The sequence below is a fragment of the Octodon degus genome, unplaced genomic scaffold (assembly GCF_000260255.1).
Source record: "Octodon degus isolate 3935 unplaced genomic scaffold, OctDeg1.0 scaffold00053, whole genome shotgun sequence".
Lineage (NCBI taxonomy): Eukaryota > Metazoa > Chordata > Mammalia > Rodentia > Octodontidae > Octodon > Octodon degus.
This window is the reverse complement of record NW_004524629.1, coordinates 12,792,445-12,806,905: the sequence shown is the minus strand read 5'-3', so window position 1 is coordinate 12,806,905 and position 14,461 is coordinate 12,792,445. Positions and strand designations below refer to the sequence as shown.

Below are 14,461 nucleotides of genomic sequence, written 5' to 3'. Positions count from 1 at the left end.
AGCAACAAATGTCACTTTCATGAGCAGGGTGAGGTGGTGGCACTTTAATCTCAGTGCCTAGGAGGCTGAAGTAGGAGGGATCGCTATGAGTTTGAGTCCTACCTGGCTGGGCTCCATCGTGAGTTCAAGGTCTGCCTGGACTGTAAAGTGAGACCCTGTCTCAAAGCCAAAAAAAGAAAAATAAAAAGAAGGCCATTCTTGATACAGCCAGGCATGCAAGCCCATGCCCACAATTCCAGCTACTCAGGAGGCTGAGACTTGAAGATAGCTTATTCAAGGCCAGCCTGGGAAATGTGGTAAGACCTCATCTCAGAAAGAAAACAGTAAGGGTGACCAAATAACTCAGTGGATTAAAGCATCTGCAAGCAGGCACAGAGGCCGGGGGTTCAATCTCCAGGCCTGCTGGCCCCACCCCCAGGATATGCTGAGACAGCAATTGAGACTGGGTGTGGTGGCACATGCCTGTAATCCAAGCTCTTGGGAGGCTGTAAACAGGCGGATCACTAACTAGTCCGATCTAGTAATGAGATCCTGAACACCCTACAGACCCTTCCCTAAAAAACACACACACACACACACACACACACACACACACACACACACACACACACAAAGGAAGGAAGAAAACAGCAAGAGCAGAGGTTAAAACAGAATGCAACTTGAGGCCACTCATCAAGGAAATCAAGGGCTGTGTGAAATTCAGCAATTAGGGCAAAGTTTTGTTTCCATGTAATATCTTCTTTTATACAGCCATAACTTCCTTCTATAGAAATTTTAACATACCCAAATGTAACACTAGCAAATGCAACTCACTAGGGGATGAATAAATGCAGACTGTTCCAGCCACTTAGGAAGGCACAGCAGGAATTCCTTTAAAGTTAAGCCTGATCTCCTTTCCCTGCTTCTGTCTACTCCAGTAAGATCAAGGAGATTCTCTTGCCCCCTTCCAGTGAATTATGCTGTAACAGACACAGAGAAAAAGGAGCCTTTGCTTTAGGGGCCTTCTTGTCTCATCACAGAAGCCTGACACAGATGCAAAGACCCGTTATGTACATGTAACACATTCTAATGGAGAATGTAATGTGTAATGTACTGTGAATGTGTACTAATAAAAAAATGGAAACAATAAGCAATGAGTACAATTGCAAGGCACCATGGGTACTAAACTAACAAATGGGGACCAGGTTTCAAGAAGACAGAACTAGAAGTGAGTCTGAAAGCCTCAGCAGCAGGGGAGCAGCACACCTCCAGGCAACCTCAGGCCCCTGGGGGTATTAGAAAATCTCTGTTCACTGTCTGTAAACTTTTCACATCTCTCTTATACTTGATAACGTTCTTACTTTTATTAGGACAAATAGGCCTGGGTCTCACAGACTTCCACAAGCTGTGGCATCTAGTTGGAGTTCTTTTTAAAAAATCTTTCTTTCTTTGTTTTTTTTATTTGGTATGGGGGTATCACTATGCAGCTTAGACCTGTAGTGATCCTCCTATCTCGATCCCCCTAGCACTGAGATTATAGGCGTGCACCACCTTGCCCAGTTTTGGTGGCCAGCATGGTGGGCCCAGGGTTCCAGGCCCAGCACAGCAAGTAGTACCAGGGATTAAACCCAGGTCCTTGTGCTTGCCAGGCAGGTGCTTAGACAGCCGAGCTATCTCCCCAGCCCTTCTAGTTGGAATTTTAAACACACCATGTTCTCACTGTTCTTATTCTTAGGATTAGTTTACAAGTTCCATGTAAGGTAATGTTCAAGCATTTCTGATGAGGGACAAAATAACACTGAATAGGTTTAATGGTGCTTGAAAATAGGGAGATATTAGTTCAGAAACTCAGGATGGACCAGGGATATAGCTCAGTGGCATAAGTGCCTGCTTGGCAAATGCAAGGTCCTGAGTTTCATTCTTGGTACAAAAAAAGAAAAAAAAAGTAAAAGAAAAACAGTAAAAGACACAGGATGCTTCCCCAAAGCATAAGTATGAGGACAGTGAAAATAGGTTGGGTCAGTTTGATCTCAATTAGAAACAGCATCCCACAATATCATTTTGATCATGGAAGGGCAAGCAAGGAAAACTGAGGAAGAAGTATGTGTCAGACCCCTGGAGGGACACTTTCACTGGAAACCTGGTGGGGTGAAGAGTGTGAAAGAAGGAATGGTGAACCGCAGTGGGGAATGCGGGGCTTCTCCCCACGTGACTGTCTCACACTGGCTGTGACAGCGAAGAAGATTCAGCCTTGAGGCAGAGCAGTTCTCAGAGTGCCGCCTTCTGCCTTCCTCCCTCTGCCACCACTGTCACAGCTGGAAAAGCCCCAGGCTCTGCCCTGCTGCAGACCCAGGTGGAGTGATTGCTTCCATTGTTCTTTCTGCCTTTGTCACAAAAGGGTGACCCACAGAGGCAGCAGCTTCATTTTAAAGGCACATTTGTTTCAATATGCAGTTGATTTTAAAAAAAAGTCCAAGGGAGAAAGTAGTGAAAGCCTATGTCAAACCTCTGTGCTCCTTAACCATTGTCTGCTCCAACCACCCATTCTCCACTCTCCTCTGTCCCTCCAGATGTCCTGGAGCTGTTGGAGTCACACTGAGGGGTCTCCTGTGCTCTGGCTTCTGGCTGAGATCACCCACGGGAAGCACAAGCCAAGAGGGAGGGAGGGAAGAGAGGTCTGAGCATCCACACCCCAGCCCTTCCCCGCAGGACTGCAGGGCTGGCCGTGACGCAGCTGCAGGCCCACAGCCCCTGTGCACCCAGACCTGGGTGCACCCTCCCCTCTTCTGCCTGGCCCAGGGGAATGGCAGCCCCTATCGCCACTTCTCCCAGGAACTACACTATCCTTTGTGTCTCCCCACAGAGGACTATTGTAGAGTTCTTTTGTTAAATTCTCCTCGAGTTGCCCAATGTGAGCTCACTATCTGGATTTTTGTTTGTTTTGCTTCCCCTACCACCCCCTGGATTGTGGCCACTGCAAGTCACTTACAAAGATCAAAGTTGGGGAAATACTGACCCAGAGAAAATCCTGAGAGATCCCTGGGGCCCTCCAAAACTGCCAGATCCAGAGGAGGCCGTGGTTAGGCACGATGAGTGCTACCATCTTCCTCCCCTCCCTCTATACCTCTCTTGTTCCAAGCATTGCTTTTTTCAATTGCTATTTTGATACAGAAAAAGTCAGCACCTGCCATTTTCTCCAATCTCATAGACTATAAATCATTTTCCAGTGTAACAGAATTCCACACCAGTAAAACAATGAAAAGATTCAGATATTCCATGATGTTTTATTTTTTAACGTCATTTTTTTCCTCTGTATAGGTTTCCACCGAATAGTAAGTACAGAGACCAAGGCACGAGGCAACTGCAGTTACGTAGGCATAGGGAAGTGAAAATAGTATCTACGTAAAGCTTTCAGATTCGCAATGGAGAGTGAGTTCTATCAAGTGAATCATCTTCCCCTTCTGTGGAACTAATTATGAGAAAAATAACGAAGAATTTGAACTTCTTCCTTGGTGATAATGGTCCAACATATCTTGCACATACACACACACCTCAGAAAACCCAAGGAGATGTGTTCTGCCCAAGCTTATACGTCAGGCGCAGGATGCTTTCCAGTTATGAGCTACAGACCTACATTCTTGTAAGCTCACTGGCTCAGGTAAGCAGACTGTCTTTTGGCTGCAAGAAAAGAGCAACAAGAGGCAGGTTGGTCAGGGGAGATGGCTGGAAACTGTATGGCTCTTGGGTTCCTGAGAAGCCTAATGAAGAGTCTACGCTCAGCTACAATTGAGCTGAGTTCTGTTCTCTAAGTGCCGGAGGTGGAGGCAAGGGAAAGAGGACCTGGAGTCTAGGCCCATCCCCAAGAACACAGCCAGGGGCACATTTGAAACGGAAGCTAAGGAAGAGAAGCTGTGCAATAGGGATGTGATGTTCTGATAAATTCTCACATAGAGACCAAATATAGAAGGCAGGTGGAAGAGAGGTTCTTATGCTGAAGTAGGAAAGGGGAATTGAAGCCTATCCTCTGCTTCCTAACATGTCCAACCCAAGATGGCCCCACAGGAGATTTGGGAAAATCCTGGTCCCATTTTGGCTTCTAAGATGGGAATTACTGTGATGGGACTGAACTTCATCAAGCAACACACCTAGGGTCAGGGCTGCTGGTGGTGCTGGTGCATGTGTGCCTCTTGGGAAGAGCGGGCTACTGGCTTACTTGTCATTGACAGGCAGAGGGGCTGTGCAGAACTTCCCAGCAATGGTAGTCCTGTCTCTTCTCCAAACTTGACAGGAAGCCTGAAGCTTGAATTTCACTTGGTTTATCTGGCATGGTGGGTTGGGGTGGGCGATGACTGCTTTCCCCTGGAGTTGTTGTCTAGCTCTGAAGGGAAAGAGAAAAGGAAAGTTCGGGGCACTTTCTGTTTCACTTTCCTTTGGCTCTGGCTGCCCTGCACCACCAGCTGGCTCCTGGAAGGCGGGGACCCTGATGTTTTGCATCACCCTTCCTCACCCTTCTGTGCACTTGACCCTGTTTTGAACATGACCGCGGAAAACCTCACTGAGTTTTGAAAGTAAACAAGTGAACACTGCAGCAAAAATAGTGGTTCTTAAATTTCAGATATGGAAAAGATGGCCTTCCCTCTTGGATTCCTAGGTGGAGGACATCTTCACTTTTAGGTCCAAGTTTCTGGAAATAGAAACTCTTTTTAAGACCTCTCAGTTCAAAGAATTGAACATGAGGCTAGTTTGCTTTAGAGTAGGTATGAAAATGCATAGAAAAACAATAATACTGAAATAAATCTTGAAGCATGACGGAGCTGGGATGGAACCCAGCTTTTGTCTCTTCCCAGATACGTGGCTTTGGGTAAATCCTCTAGTGTAAGGTGGGCATGGAGTCACATAGCACTAGGTATGTAAACATCGCTTCCCTACATTCTGCTATGGTCTTCATCTTGGATCACAGGGTTTTTGGTACCAGTGGACTTCAGCCCAGGAGACCCAGAGTAAAAATAGAATCCACGTCTCCCTTAACTCATACTCTTGGTCTTGGTCTCTGTTTCCCCACTACTGTGCAAGATTCAGGTCCCACTGTAGACCTGAACCCAAGAATGAGGATGGCAACCAAGATCAAAGTGAGGCAAAAGGGGGGAGAAATATGGGGTGACCAACCTAGTCTAGTGCATCACAAAGGATAGTGGGGCAGGGTTGGGGCTAACAAAGGGAAAAAATGGTGAGACCCAAGTGTGAAGGAACAGGCCCCTGTGACAACAGTTGCCCATCTGGGAACAAGGGTGGGGTGGGATTAGCACCCTGCACTGCACGGTTGGCAGGCACTTGCCTCCGGGCCCTGGTCTGTCCACTGCTGAGTCCTTTCCTGTTTCTCCCTGGGTGCTGAGAGAGAGGGAGAAGAGGGCCTCCTTGGCCTCTCCTCCAACACACCACAAGAAGGGGAGCCCTCCTCAACAGCCCAGTTTCTCTTTCCTTTCTGGCTGTTGCAGCATGATGACATTTCCTTTGGTGTGTGTTCAGCACTAAGTTTGTTTTGTTCTTTGGTGGGAAGATCTTGTGTAACTGTTTAAAAGCTGTTCCTTCCCTTCTCTGACCCAGAAATGTTTTGAAATGTGTCAGAAAAAAAAAAATAACATTGTTCTCTTTAAGAAATTTCTTAGAGGAACTCATAAAACATTAAGAATATACAAGATGCTTTGTGGGAATGGTTTGGGGATTTGGCCCAGGTAACCTCTCCAGTTAGAAGGAAATGGTGGTGCAGACCTGTGATCCCAGCATTCAGAAGGTGGAGGTGGGTGGGAGTATTGTGTATTTGAAGCCAGCTTGGGCTACACAGTAAGACCATGTCCCAAGAATAAACAAAAGAAAAGGGAAATGTTTGGGGCCACACAAAGTTACGGAAAGGAGGGGAAATACCACATTTTGCCCCCAGAGTTCCTCTCCCTGATTTCTGATCTTCAAGATCAACAACGTCAAGGAATTGAAGTAGTAGCTAAGTGTCCTGGTGGCTTCAGGAGTCATGTAAATGCCTCTGAAGAGAGCAGCAGCCACCTGGGGGGTGTCCTAGAATCACCCAGAGACTCCTTTGCAGTCAGTCTGGGCTGGGAGCTTGGTGACAGTATCTGTAAAGCTCTCCAGGCAATGTGAATGTGCAGCCAGAGTTGCGTGTCACTGTCACCACTCCTGCCAGTGTCAACTGTTCTAAGATGGTGTAGAGGAGAGGAAAACCCCCTGTTAGTAGTGTGGCCTTGAATGGATTGCAAAGAGCTGCTAAAGTACTGATTCCCCAGCGTAATCTGAAAGACCCAGCAGGCAGCTGCAGATACAAGTGGACTTGCTGGCTGCTGTACCTGGCAGCGTGATTTTGGGTGACTCCGCAGGAGCCCCAGGCATCTGGCAGCCTACATGGCTCTGAAATGTTTGTAGACCCAGGCTGACTTGATCATTCTGTTTGAAACTTGCAACAACTCTCCAAAACTGCTCTCTGGACAAACCCCCACCTTAGTCTGTCCTTCGCAGTGGATCAGGATCGGCCTCTCCAGCTTCTTGCCCGTTGACCTCCCCCCTCTCGCCCTCTGCTCTCTACTGCAGGCACGTGGTGTGTCATATGCATGAACTTTAGGCCTGTGTCACTCTTGTCTCTACTCATCACATCCCCGAGTGGCTTGGCTCTGTCTTATATGCTGTCACAGCATTTGTCACTGTTGACAAGGGTACACAGAGACATGTGCATGGCCTGGTCATTTCTCTATTGCCAGCATGTGCCCTTGTGGTGTGACCCAGGCTGCACACTCAGGTGGGTGGCTGCCCTGGGCAGGGATTCTGGTGGGGCTGCATTGCCAGTGTGGTCTCAGCTCCCACCGGGCAGCGTCCACCCCAGGGCTCTGCCCTCAGCACTCCTGCTTTGCCCCACTGGCTGCCTCTGGTGTTTCTACTGTTCTGCCTTCCTTCAGTTTCTCAGCACTCCTGATGCATTTGGCACCCATGCATTGTGCGAAATCGCTTCCCACAATCTACCTTGCACACACCCTATTTTCCTGGATTCTGACCAAGACAGTAATGTTAGCTGACCAGTCTGTTTTCTGCTAGCTTGTAACTTGGCCAATTGCTTTTAAAAGGACCATACACCATTGCCACTGACTTTTCATCTCCTACCAGGCTTGTGGCTCCTGACATTTGAGGTTCTTTGCATTCTCACATCAAGCCTGACCCCACCAAGCCCAGATCTGAGTCTTCCCCCAGAAGGGAAGAAAGCAAGCAGCCACACTTCCAGACACCAGTAGCACTGAGCACCAAGCCCTTCTGGTCACAAATCTGGCCCTCACCTTGCACTTCTTTGCTGACTGAAGCCTCATCTTGGATTCTGTTCTGTTCTGCCTTCCCAGCAGTAGTGCTCCCCAGACTCTGGTCAGCCTTGCAGGGGCCTTTTACCTGCTGGCATCCCTGGCCTACCCTTGCCTAGGTTCCTGGGCACCATTCCCAACCTGGGACCTGATTGTTCTCTCCTTCCCACTTGCCTGGATGTGCTTGCCTTGTCTGCTGTCATCTCAGCACCCTGTGCTTGGGCTCTGCGCTGACCTCAGACATGAGACACTTGGCCTGGTGTGTGTCCAAGCCTGGCTCCATGGTGGGCACAGCCCAGCCCAGGCAGCCAGGCCCAGCCATTAGCAGAGATGCAGTGCCTTCACTGGCATGGCTGGGCCAGGGCACATATGTAAGTATGGAAAATGCAAAGACATTCCCGGAGAAGAGAGCAGCCACACGGGACAGTTACGCACATGGTGATCTTGACCGAGGAGGTGGCGTTACTGCTCACAAAGTCAATCTCAATACTGGTGTCTTTTGTTCTGGGCTTCTGTAGATGAAACTCCACAAGGCTGTGATGCACTAGAAAACCAAACACAGCAGAGACAGGGCTGGAGCAGAGATCAGCAAGCCGGAAGCCTCATCCTGGCTCTACTCTCTGGTGGCCTGTACCCTGAGGAAATCATATACTGTCTCAGAGCCTCAGTTTCTCAAGGGAATGGTGGGGTAACCAGATAGATACAACCAGATCAGACTGGGAAGAAAGAGGGCTAAAGAGGCTCTCTGGACAGTGCTGGTGCCCAGGAAACATTAGGGCTCTATTTATTATTTGTAATGCTGGAACATTTCACTCTTCTCTGTCTCATGACCTTGCGTGGTGATGTGGTCTTCAAAAAGCCCAGAAGGATCCAGCACATATTACTATTGTGTGAATGTTTCCAAATGTCATGCTTATTTTATTTATTTATTTTCTTTTTGGTGGAACCGGGGATTGAACTCAGGCTCTTGAGCTTACCAGGGAAGTGCTTATTCCACTGAACCATCTCCCTGGCCCCCAGATGTCATGTTTAAATTCAATCCTCAGTGCAACAGTTCTAAGACCTAGGGATCTTGGGGAAGGGACTAAGTCAGAGCCTTCATAAATAGATTATAATTTATGAAAAAGCCCCATGGAATCATCTGGAGCTCTTTTTGTCTTTCTGCCATCTGAGGACAATGTGACCCAGCAACGAGGGCCAGCCTGAAGCAAACAGAACAGCCTCATAGGCCCCAGGTACCAGCACCTTGACCTTGGACTTTCCAGTCTCCGTGACTGTAAGAAAACACATTTCAGCTCTTTATAAGTTACTCACCATCCAGTATTTTGTTATAGTAGCACAAGCACACCAAGACATACACAAAATAATTAACTCACAGAAGGTACCCCCCACCGCCTATGTACAGTGTTAGGAGCTAGTTTCCTCCCGGGCCAGCGGATTGCCTGTGTGGCCTCTGGATTGTCCCCTGGCCAGCATGATGCTGACCTCCCCCAGTGAGTCTCCACAAAGAGGGTGAACAGCCTGGTTCATGGTGACTCCCCTGGGACCTGCTGAACCTCTGGCTAGAGAGGCAAAGAAAGCTGGTCATGGGGGTACGTGCCTGTAACCCCACATTCTGGAAAGCTGAGCCAAGAGGACTGCAAGTTCAAGAACAGTCTGGGCAACTTAATGACTTAGTGAGGCCCTGTCCCAAAAATATAAAACAGTCTAGGGATATAGCTCAGTGTGAAGACCCTGGGTTCAGTCCCTGGTGTAGAAGGCCAGGCAGGGGGCATCTTCCTTACCACCCTATTCTTTCTCCAACAAGGGGTAAGCACACCTGGTGGCATTTGGCAATAGTTTGGGTCTCTGAGCATTTTTCCAGGCTCTTTGAGTGATGGAGACATGGAGACACTTCCTCCCTATCTGTACTGTCACACTTGTCATATTTCCTGGGTGAGATCAGTAGGTACAGGTGACTCAGCCCTAAACTAGGTGAGAGCTGTGGCCCAGCTGGGCTCACTGGGGTTAGTAACAGGCTCATTGATGGGGGCCAAGATGCCAGGGACTCACAAGAAGAGAGGAGAGCCTTGTATGTGCCCTGCCCCACAGAAGAGAGCATCGAAAGTCTCTCTGCCTCCCCCTGTTCTGTCTGTCTGTCTGTCTGTTAGTCTCTCTCTCTCTCTCTCTCTCTCTCTCTCTCTCTCTCTCTCTCTCTCTCTGCTTTCCACTGTTTACTATGGGGTGTCAATTATTATGGGTTGGGCAAGGTCTAAATTGAGATAGCTACAACATGGAAAAAATGACTTTCAAAAGGCTTTAGGCATTTAAGTCTCTGGGCTGAGGTGATGTCACATTTTCCTTTACTAACATGACAAGATTGATCAAGAAATTTTCCTAAGCTTTTGCTTCTCTTTTCTCTACATTGCCCTGGAAACCTCAGAGTCAGGTTTCCTGTCACTGTGTGACAGGAAGTGGTAGTGAAATCAAATCTGCATAGGAATGTGACTCGGGTAGGGTCCTGAGTAGTTAGTGGGGAAGCCAAGGAACCAACGGCAGGCCCTTCTGCCACAAGCTGTGCCCCCATGCCTCTGTGTGTCCCAGGTTCTTTACATGAGCAAGAGCCCCAACATAGCGTTGTGGGACCTGGCCAGGATTAAATGCTAATGGAGACAAGGCACTGCGTGAGCAGGTGTTCCTCAAGAGAAAAGTAACACTGTACATATGCCTTATTTGGTGGGAGATCTGCCCATGCCTGGGCAATCAAGGGTGACCACTGTCCACATGAGCATTGCCAAGCTCAACGTGGGCTGAGTGTCCACAGGAGAGGCAGCGCCACCACCAGCTGTCTGCCCACCTGAGTGCACCCAGGGAGGTGGCCTGGGAGGGGAGCCAGCTGGTACCTAGGGTGGGGGGCTATGGCATGGGCAAGCAGTTCCCTCCCCTCTAAGGTTTCTGAGCCAGTAGGACCCTGTTTCCAGGGTGCAGAGAGGAGGCCTCGGGACAAGCACAAAACAGAAAAATCTTGGCTCTGTGACTCTCCCTTCCCGGAGACCTCAGAGTGCTTGTTCCCCCACAGCATGCCACGCTGCCTGTCCTGTGTGCTCAAGAAGGAGCCAGCTCAGGTCGCAGGCTGGGATGGTGGTCCCTCTGTGCCACCTCCACCTCCACACCACAACCACCCTGTGCTGTCTCCAACAGAGGATGCTAGCAGGACAGTGGGCACAGAACACAGCCTGTGGCAGCAGGCTATCAGGAGCAGAGCCAAGGGCAGTGGTACATGCCTATAATCCCAGCCTCCTGGGGGGCTGAGGCAGGAGGAACCCAAGTTGGAGCCACACCTGGGCAACTTAATGACTTAGTGAGACCCTATCTCAAAATGCAAAAGAGAGGACTGGAGATGTAGCTCAGTACAAAGGCCCTGAGTTCAATCCCCAGTATTGGAATAAATAAATAAGAGTGAGCAGAGAAGCAAGAGTGGAGGCAGGAGTCACCATGGAAAGGGCAGGGCTATTGGAGTCAGGAGGCCTGGAGCAACAGCTTAACTTCCACATAGCACCATCCTTGGGTCTGTCACTGGGCTCCCCAGAGCTTGCCTGTCCTCACCCCTCCTTCCTTCCAGATCTAGGCTGCCCCCATACCTACTCTGGACTCCAGGAAGCCTCCCATTCTTTCTGGCATGAAAGTAGAACCACCCCCACTTCTTCTAAATCCTCTGACTGACCAAAGGGAGGGAATAATTACTGACTGGGTTCCCTTTGCAGTGCCAGACTTCATGAGCACTATCTTGTCCTCACTGTGGATTCTTGTAAGTCCCTCTCATCACTCCCATTTTTCATTGAAAAGTTTAAGAAACTTAAACTTCCACAGCTGGTAAGTAGAGAAGCTGAGATTTAACTCTGTGTCTGTATGCCTGGCCATCTATTGCCTATCTAAAGACCCTCTTGTGGACTATCTCTGTCTGCCGACCTTTGTCAGCCTGAAGAAGCCAGACGGGTCGTTGCCCATTGCTACCTCACGGCAGTTCAGGGTACTTCTCCAGAGTGAGGAATGTTAGAGACAGCTAAGTTAGATAGGGAGATTATGGGCAGTCAGACAGGGCTGGGCCCTCCAAGGAGCCAGTGAACAAGATACCTTGCAACTGTGGGGAAGACAGGCACCTCTACTAGGGGCCAGACCTCAAGACAAAACATGGAAGGAAAGGACCCACATACTTACTTCCCCTAAGGATAAACATCAGGGATTGATATTCCAAATAGGTATCAATCAGATTTTTAAAAGCCAGAAAGAGGGGCTGGGGAGATGCTCAGTAGAATAAGCACTTGCCTGGCAAGCACAAAGGCCTGAGTTCAATCCCTGGTTCCAAAAAAAAAAAAAAAAAGTTAAAAAGCCAGGAAGAGCCACTGACCCACCCCCTACAGGAAGAGACCCTGTTCTGTTTCATGCCTACTTGCCACGTGACTTGCTTCCCCATTTGATCCCAATTTAATCAATATTGCTTGAGTAATTATGTTTATAAAATCTTACAGGTTGATCATAGATTTCCTCCCACTTCATACTCACCTTGTGATTTTCCATTTCCCCCACCTTAGACCTGCCTCACCTCATGGCTGTGCTCTATAACAATCCCCAGAAAAGGCAAGGTCCTTGGCAACCCACAGAGGCCCCTTGCGTTGCTCTTTCTTTCAGACGAAGCTTTCTTTCACTCTCTGTGAGACACAGAATTTCAGTTCTGGGCTTCATATTACATTGCACTGGGCTTTCAATAACAGGGAGATATAGCCACAAGGACTCCTGCACACACCTGACACAAGTTGATCAGAAAATCAGTTAAAACCCGGGGGGCCATAATCTACCATCCCCCACTAGCACCCTTGCATCCTGCACATACCACACAGTAGGCCAGAGGAGCTGGAGATGACAGGTGCAAAGCGGGAAGGACAGGCCCTCATCCACCTTAGTCAAGACACAGGTGGCCCTGGGGAGGCCCAGCTCATGACACATCTCTCAGACTCTATGACAGACTCTGCTCTCACATTTTACATCTTTTACAATGACTAGCACCTTCGCTTCAAAGCAATGCAGTGGTGGCAGCAGTGAAAGGCCGGAGAGTGCCTGTGAAGGGGAGTCGGGCACAGGTGGAGTTGCGCACTTCTCCTTGGTAATGCCAGCCCAGGGCAGCTGGGGTGGGGGACATATGTGGGTACCAAGGAGGGACAAAGAGGCATGCAGGAAAGAAGGAGCCACAGTATCTCCCACATGCCTCTGTAGGAGAGTCCCCAAGATTCCCCCAAATTCTCAATGCAGAGCCATTGCCTGGCCTGACTCTTACAGTTCTGGTGCCATCTGAGAGCTGGACCTGTCTGCCACCTCTGGGGCTACATTTTCCCCAGGCCTTCACCTCCATGTGGGCTCCCACACTGGGCTGGTAACAGCTCCAGCCAGACCCATGCACAGCTCGAACTCACCACAGTATGGGGCCTTGGAAGTGGTCTGCAGGTAGACTCTTACTTCCTTGGGAAGCGGCTCTATTTTAACACCACCTTGTTCCACCAGTCCTGGAAATAAAGAAGCAAAGAGGCCCAAGGGGGCCTGTTCAGCACCCAGCCACCTGCTGTTAACTCAGTCCCCATTCTTCTATGGGCATCTGTACTCTATGCTCATTATGGGCCATGCTCGAAGGTGAGTCCCAGGACCAAACAAAGACCCGTGGGGATAAACATACAAGCAAGCAGCAAATATGCTCTTTAGAACATATGTCCCATTTTCCACACACAATCATGAAATTTAAAATCATGCCTCTAACTTGTAAACAGTTGTTTCAGGGGCACTTGTTTCTGGGCAGTGGGGACCCAGTGAAGCAGGAAAAGTTTGACCTGAAGATTAGAGGACGACAGTTGAGAGAGGGCATCTGGGACAGAGACTAGTGAGGGCAAAGGCCCATAGGCTGAAGAAACATGATGTACACTTGGCCCTGCATGCACTGGCATTCCTGGGTGTTCAGTGTGAGGGAAGGGGAGAGAGACACAGCTGGCAGAGGATGTGAAGTGGCTGTCTCACCAGGTGGTCTGCCACGTCTGGGGGAAGCACGCCATACGCCCCTGAGTAGGGAATGAATTTGCTATGGGATTCTGCCCTTCCTTGAATGTCCTGGCAAGCTGGTGCCCATGTCGTCACATGAGCAATGACAGGCTGCTGTATTTCTGAGTGGTAGCTGGGGGGTGGTGGGAAACAGAAGTGCAGTGGAGGAGGGAGGAGCCGTCTTCACCACCCAGGCGTGTTTTCTTGAGTTTTCACCCGGGATATTCATAGGAATGATCAGCACAGGTGAATTAGAGTTCAGGTCCCTCAGCCACCCTGGAGCCCTTTCCCCAGACCAGCATGGACCATCAAGGAATGTGCCAAAGCTGCCTAGCATTTTAGGTAAATACCTAGCATTTTAGGTGCCTCCCCCATCCAGCCGGCACATGGCCGCAGGAGTGCACACCTTTATAGTGGGCAAGTGGTGCACCGCTCCGGAGAGTCCCTGTGACATAGCTGAGATGAGGAATGGTGGACCCAGCTAGCGGGACCCATGGGTACGTATGGGCCGGGGTGAGCAGAGGCTCTGGACATCCCCAGTGTTTCTAGAGAGCACCTGCAGCTGGACTTCTGGGAGAGAGGCTGAACTGAAAAGGGTGTGGGTCCAAGCAAAGATGGCCATGGGGCACAGTGTAGAGAGTGAGGGGAAGGAAAGGGACAGTGACTGCCACCCCTCATTGGGAGCAGGCTGAACAACTCATCAGTTAATTGTTCTTTTCCTCTGATGAATAGACGTCTTGACCACAGGAGACTGGAACATACAGAGGTGACAACTATCATGACTTGAACTTTCCCCAAGCTATCAAAAGGAGCAAAAGGAGTTACGTTTTACCTATCCTTGGGCAGGAAAGCATAAAAGGGTTAAAGCAATCCAGACAGTGTCCAGCCAGAAAGGCCTTGTAGTTGGCACAGGGAAAGGCCACCAAGGGACAGGAATTCTCCAGGGCACTGATGTAGAGGTGGACGGCCCTCATGTGATCACAGATCAGATAGCTGTAACCTGAGCAGGGGAAGAAAGCCACAGGCAAGGTCTCAGTCAGGATGATGGAAACTCCCTCCTGCTATTTACTGTA

General features: G+C 49.4%; 1 protein-coding gene across 2 annotated transcripts in view; it reads right to left on the bottom strand.

Moving 5' to 3' along the window:
- Window positions 1-3,237: 3,237 nt before the first annotated feature.
- Pla1a (phospholipase A1 member A) overlaps window positions 3,238-14,461 on the bottom strand; it is a 35,868-nt gene continuing 24,644 nt past the window's right edge. The window contains exons 7-11 of one of the 2 annotated variants that reach the window (XM_023717600.1): window positions 14,221-14,388; window positions 12,776-12,865; window positions 7,764-7,872; window positions 4,193-4,357; window positions 3,238-3,657 (exon numbers count right to left, since the gene is read on the bottom strand). In XM_023717600.1, the coding sequence (XP_023573368.1) occupies window positions 3,573-3,657; window positions 4,193-4,357; window positions 7,764-7,872; window positions 12,776-12,865; window positions 14,221-14,388 (617 nt within the window). In that variant the 3' untranslated portion in view covers window positions 3,238-3,572. Of the gene's footprint in view, window positions 3,658-4,192; window positions 4,358-6,093; window positions 6,182-7,763; window positions 7,873-12,775; window positions 12,866-14,220; window positions 14,389-14,461 lie in introns of those variants that run through there. The other variant, XM_023717601.1, reaches the window with a different exon arrangement.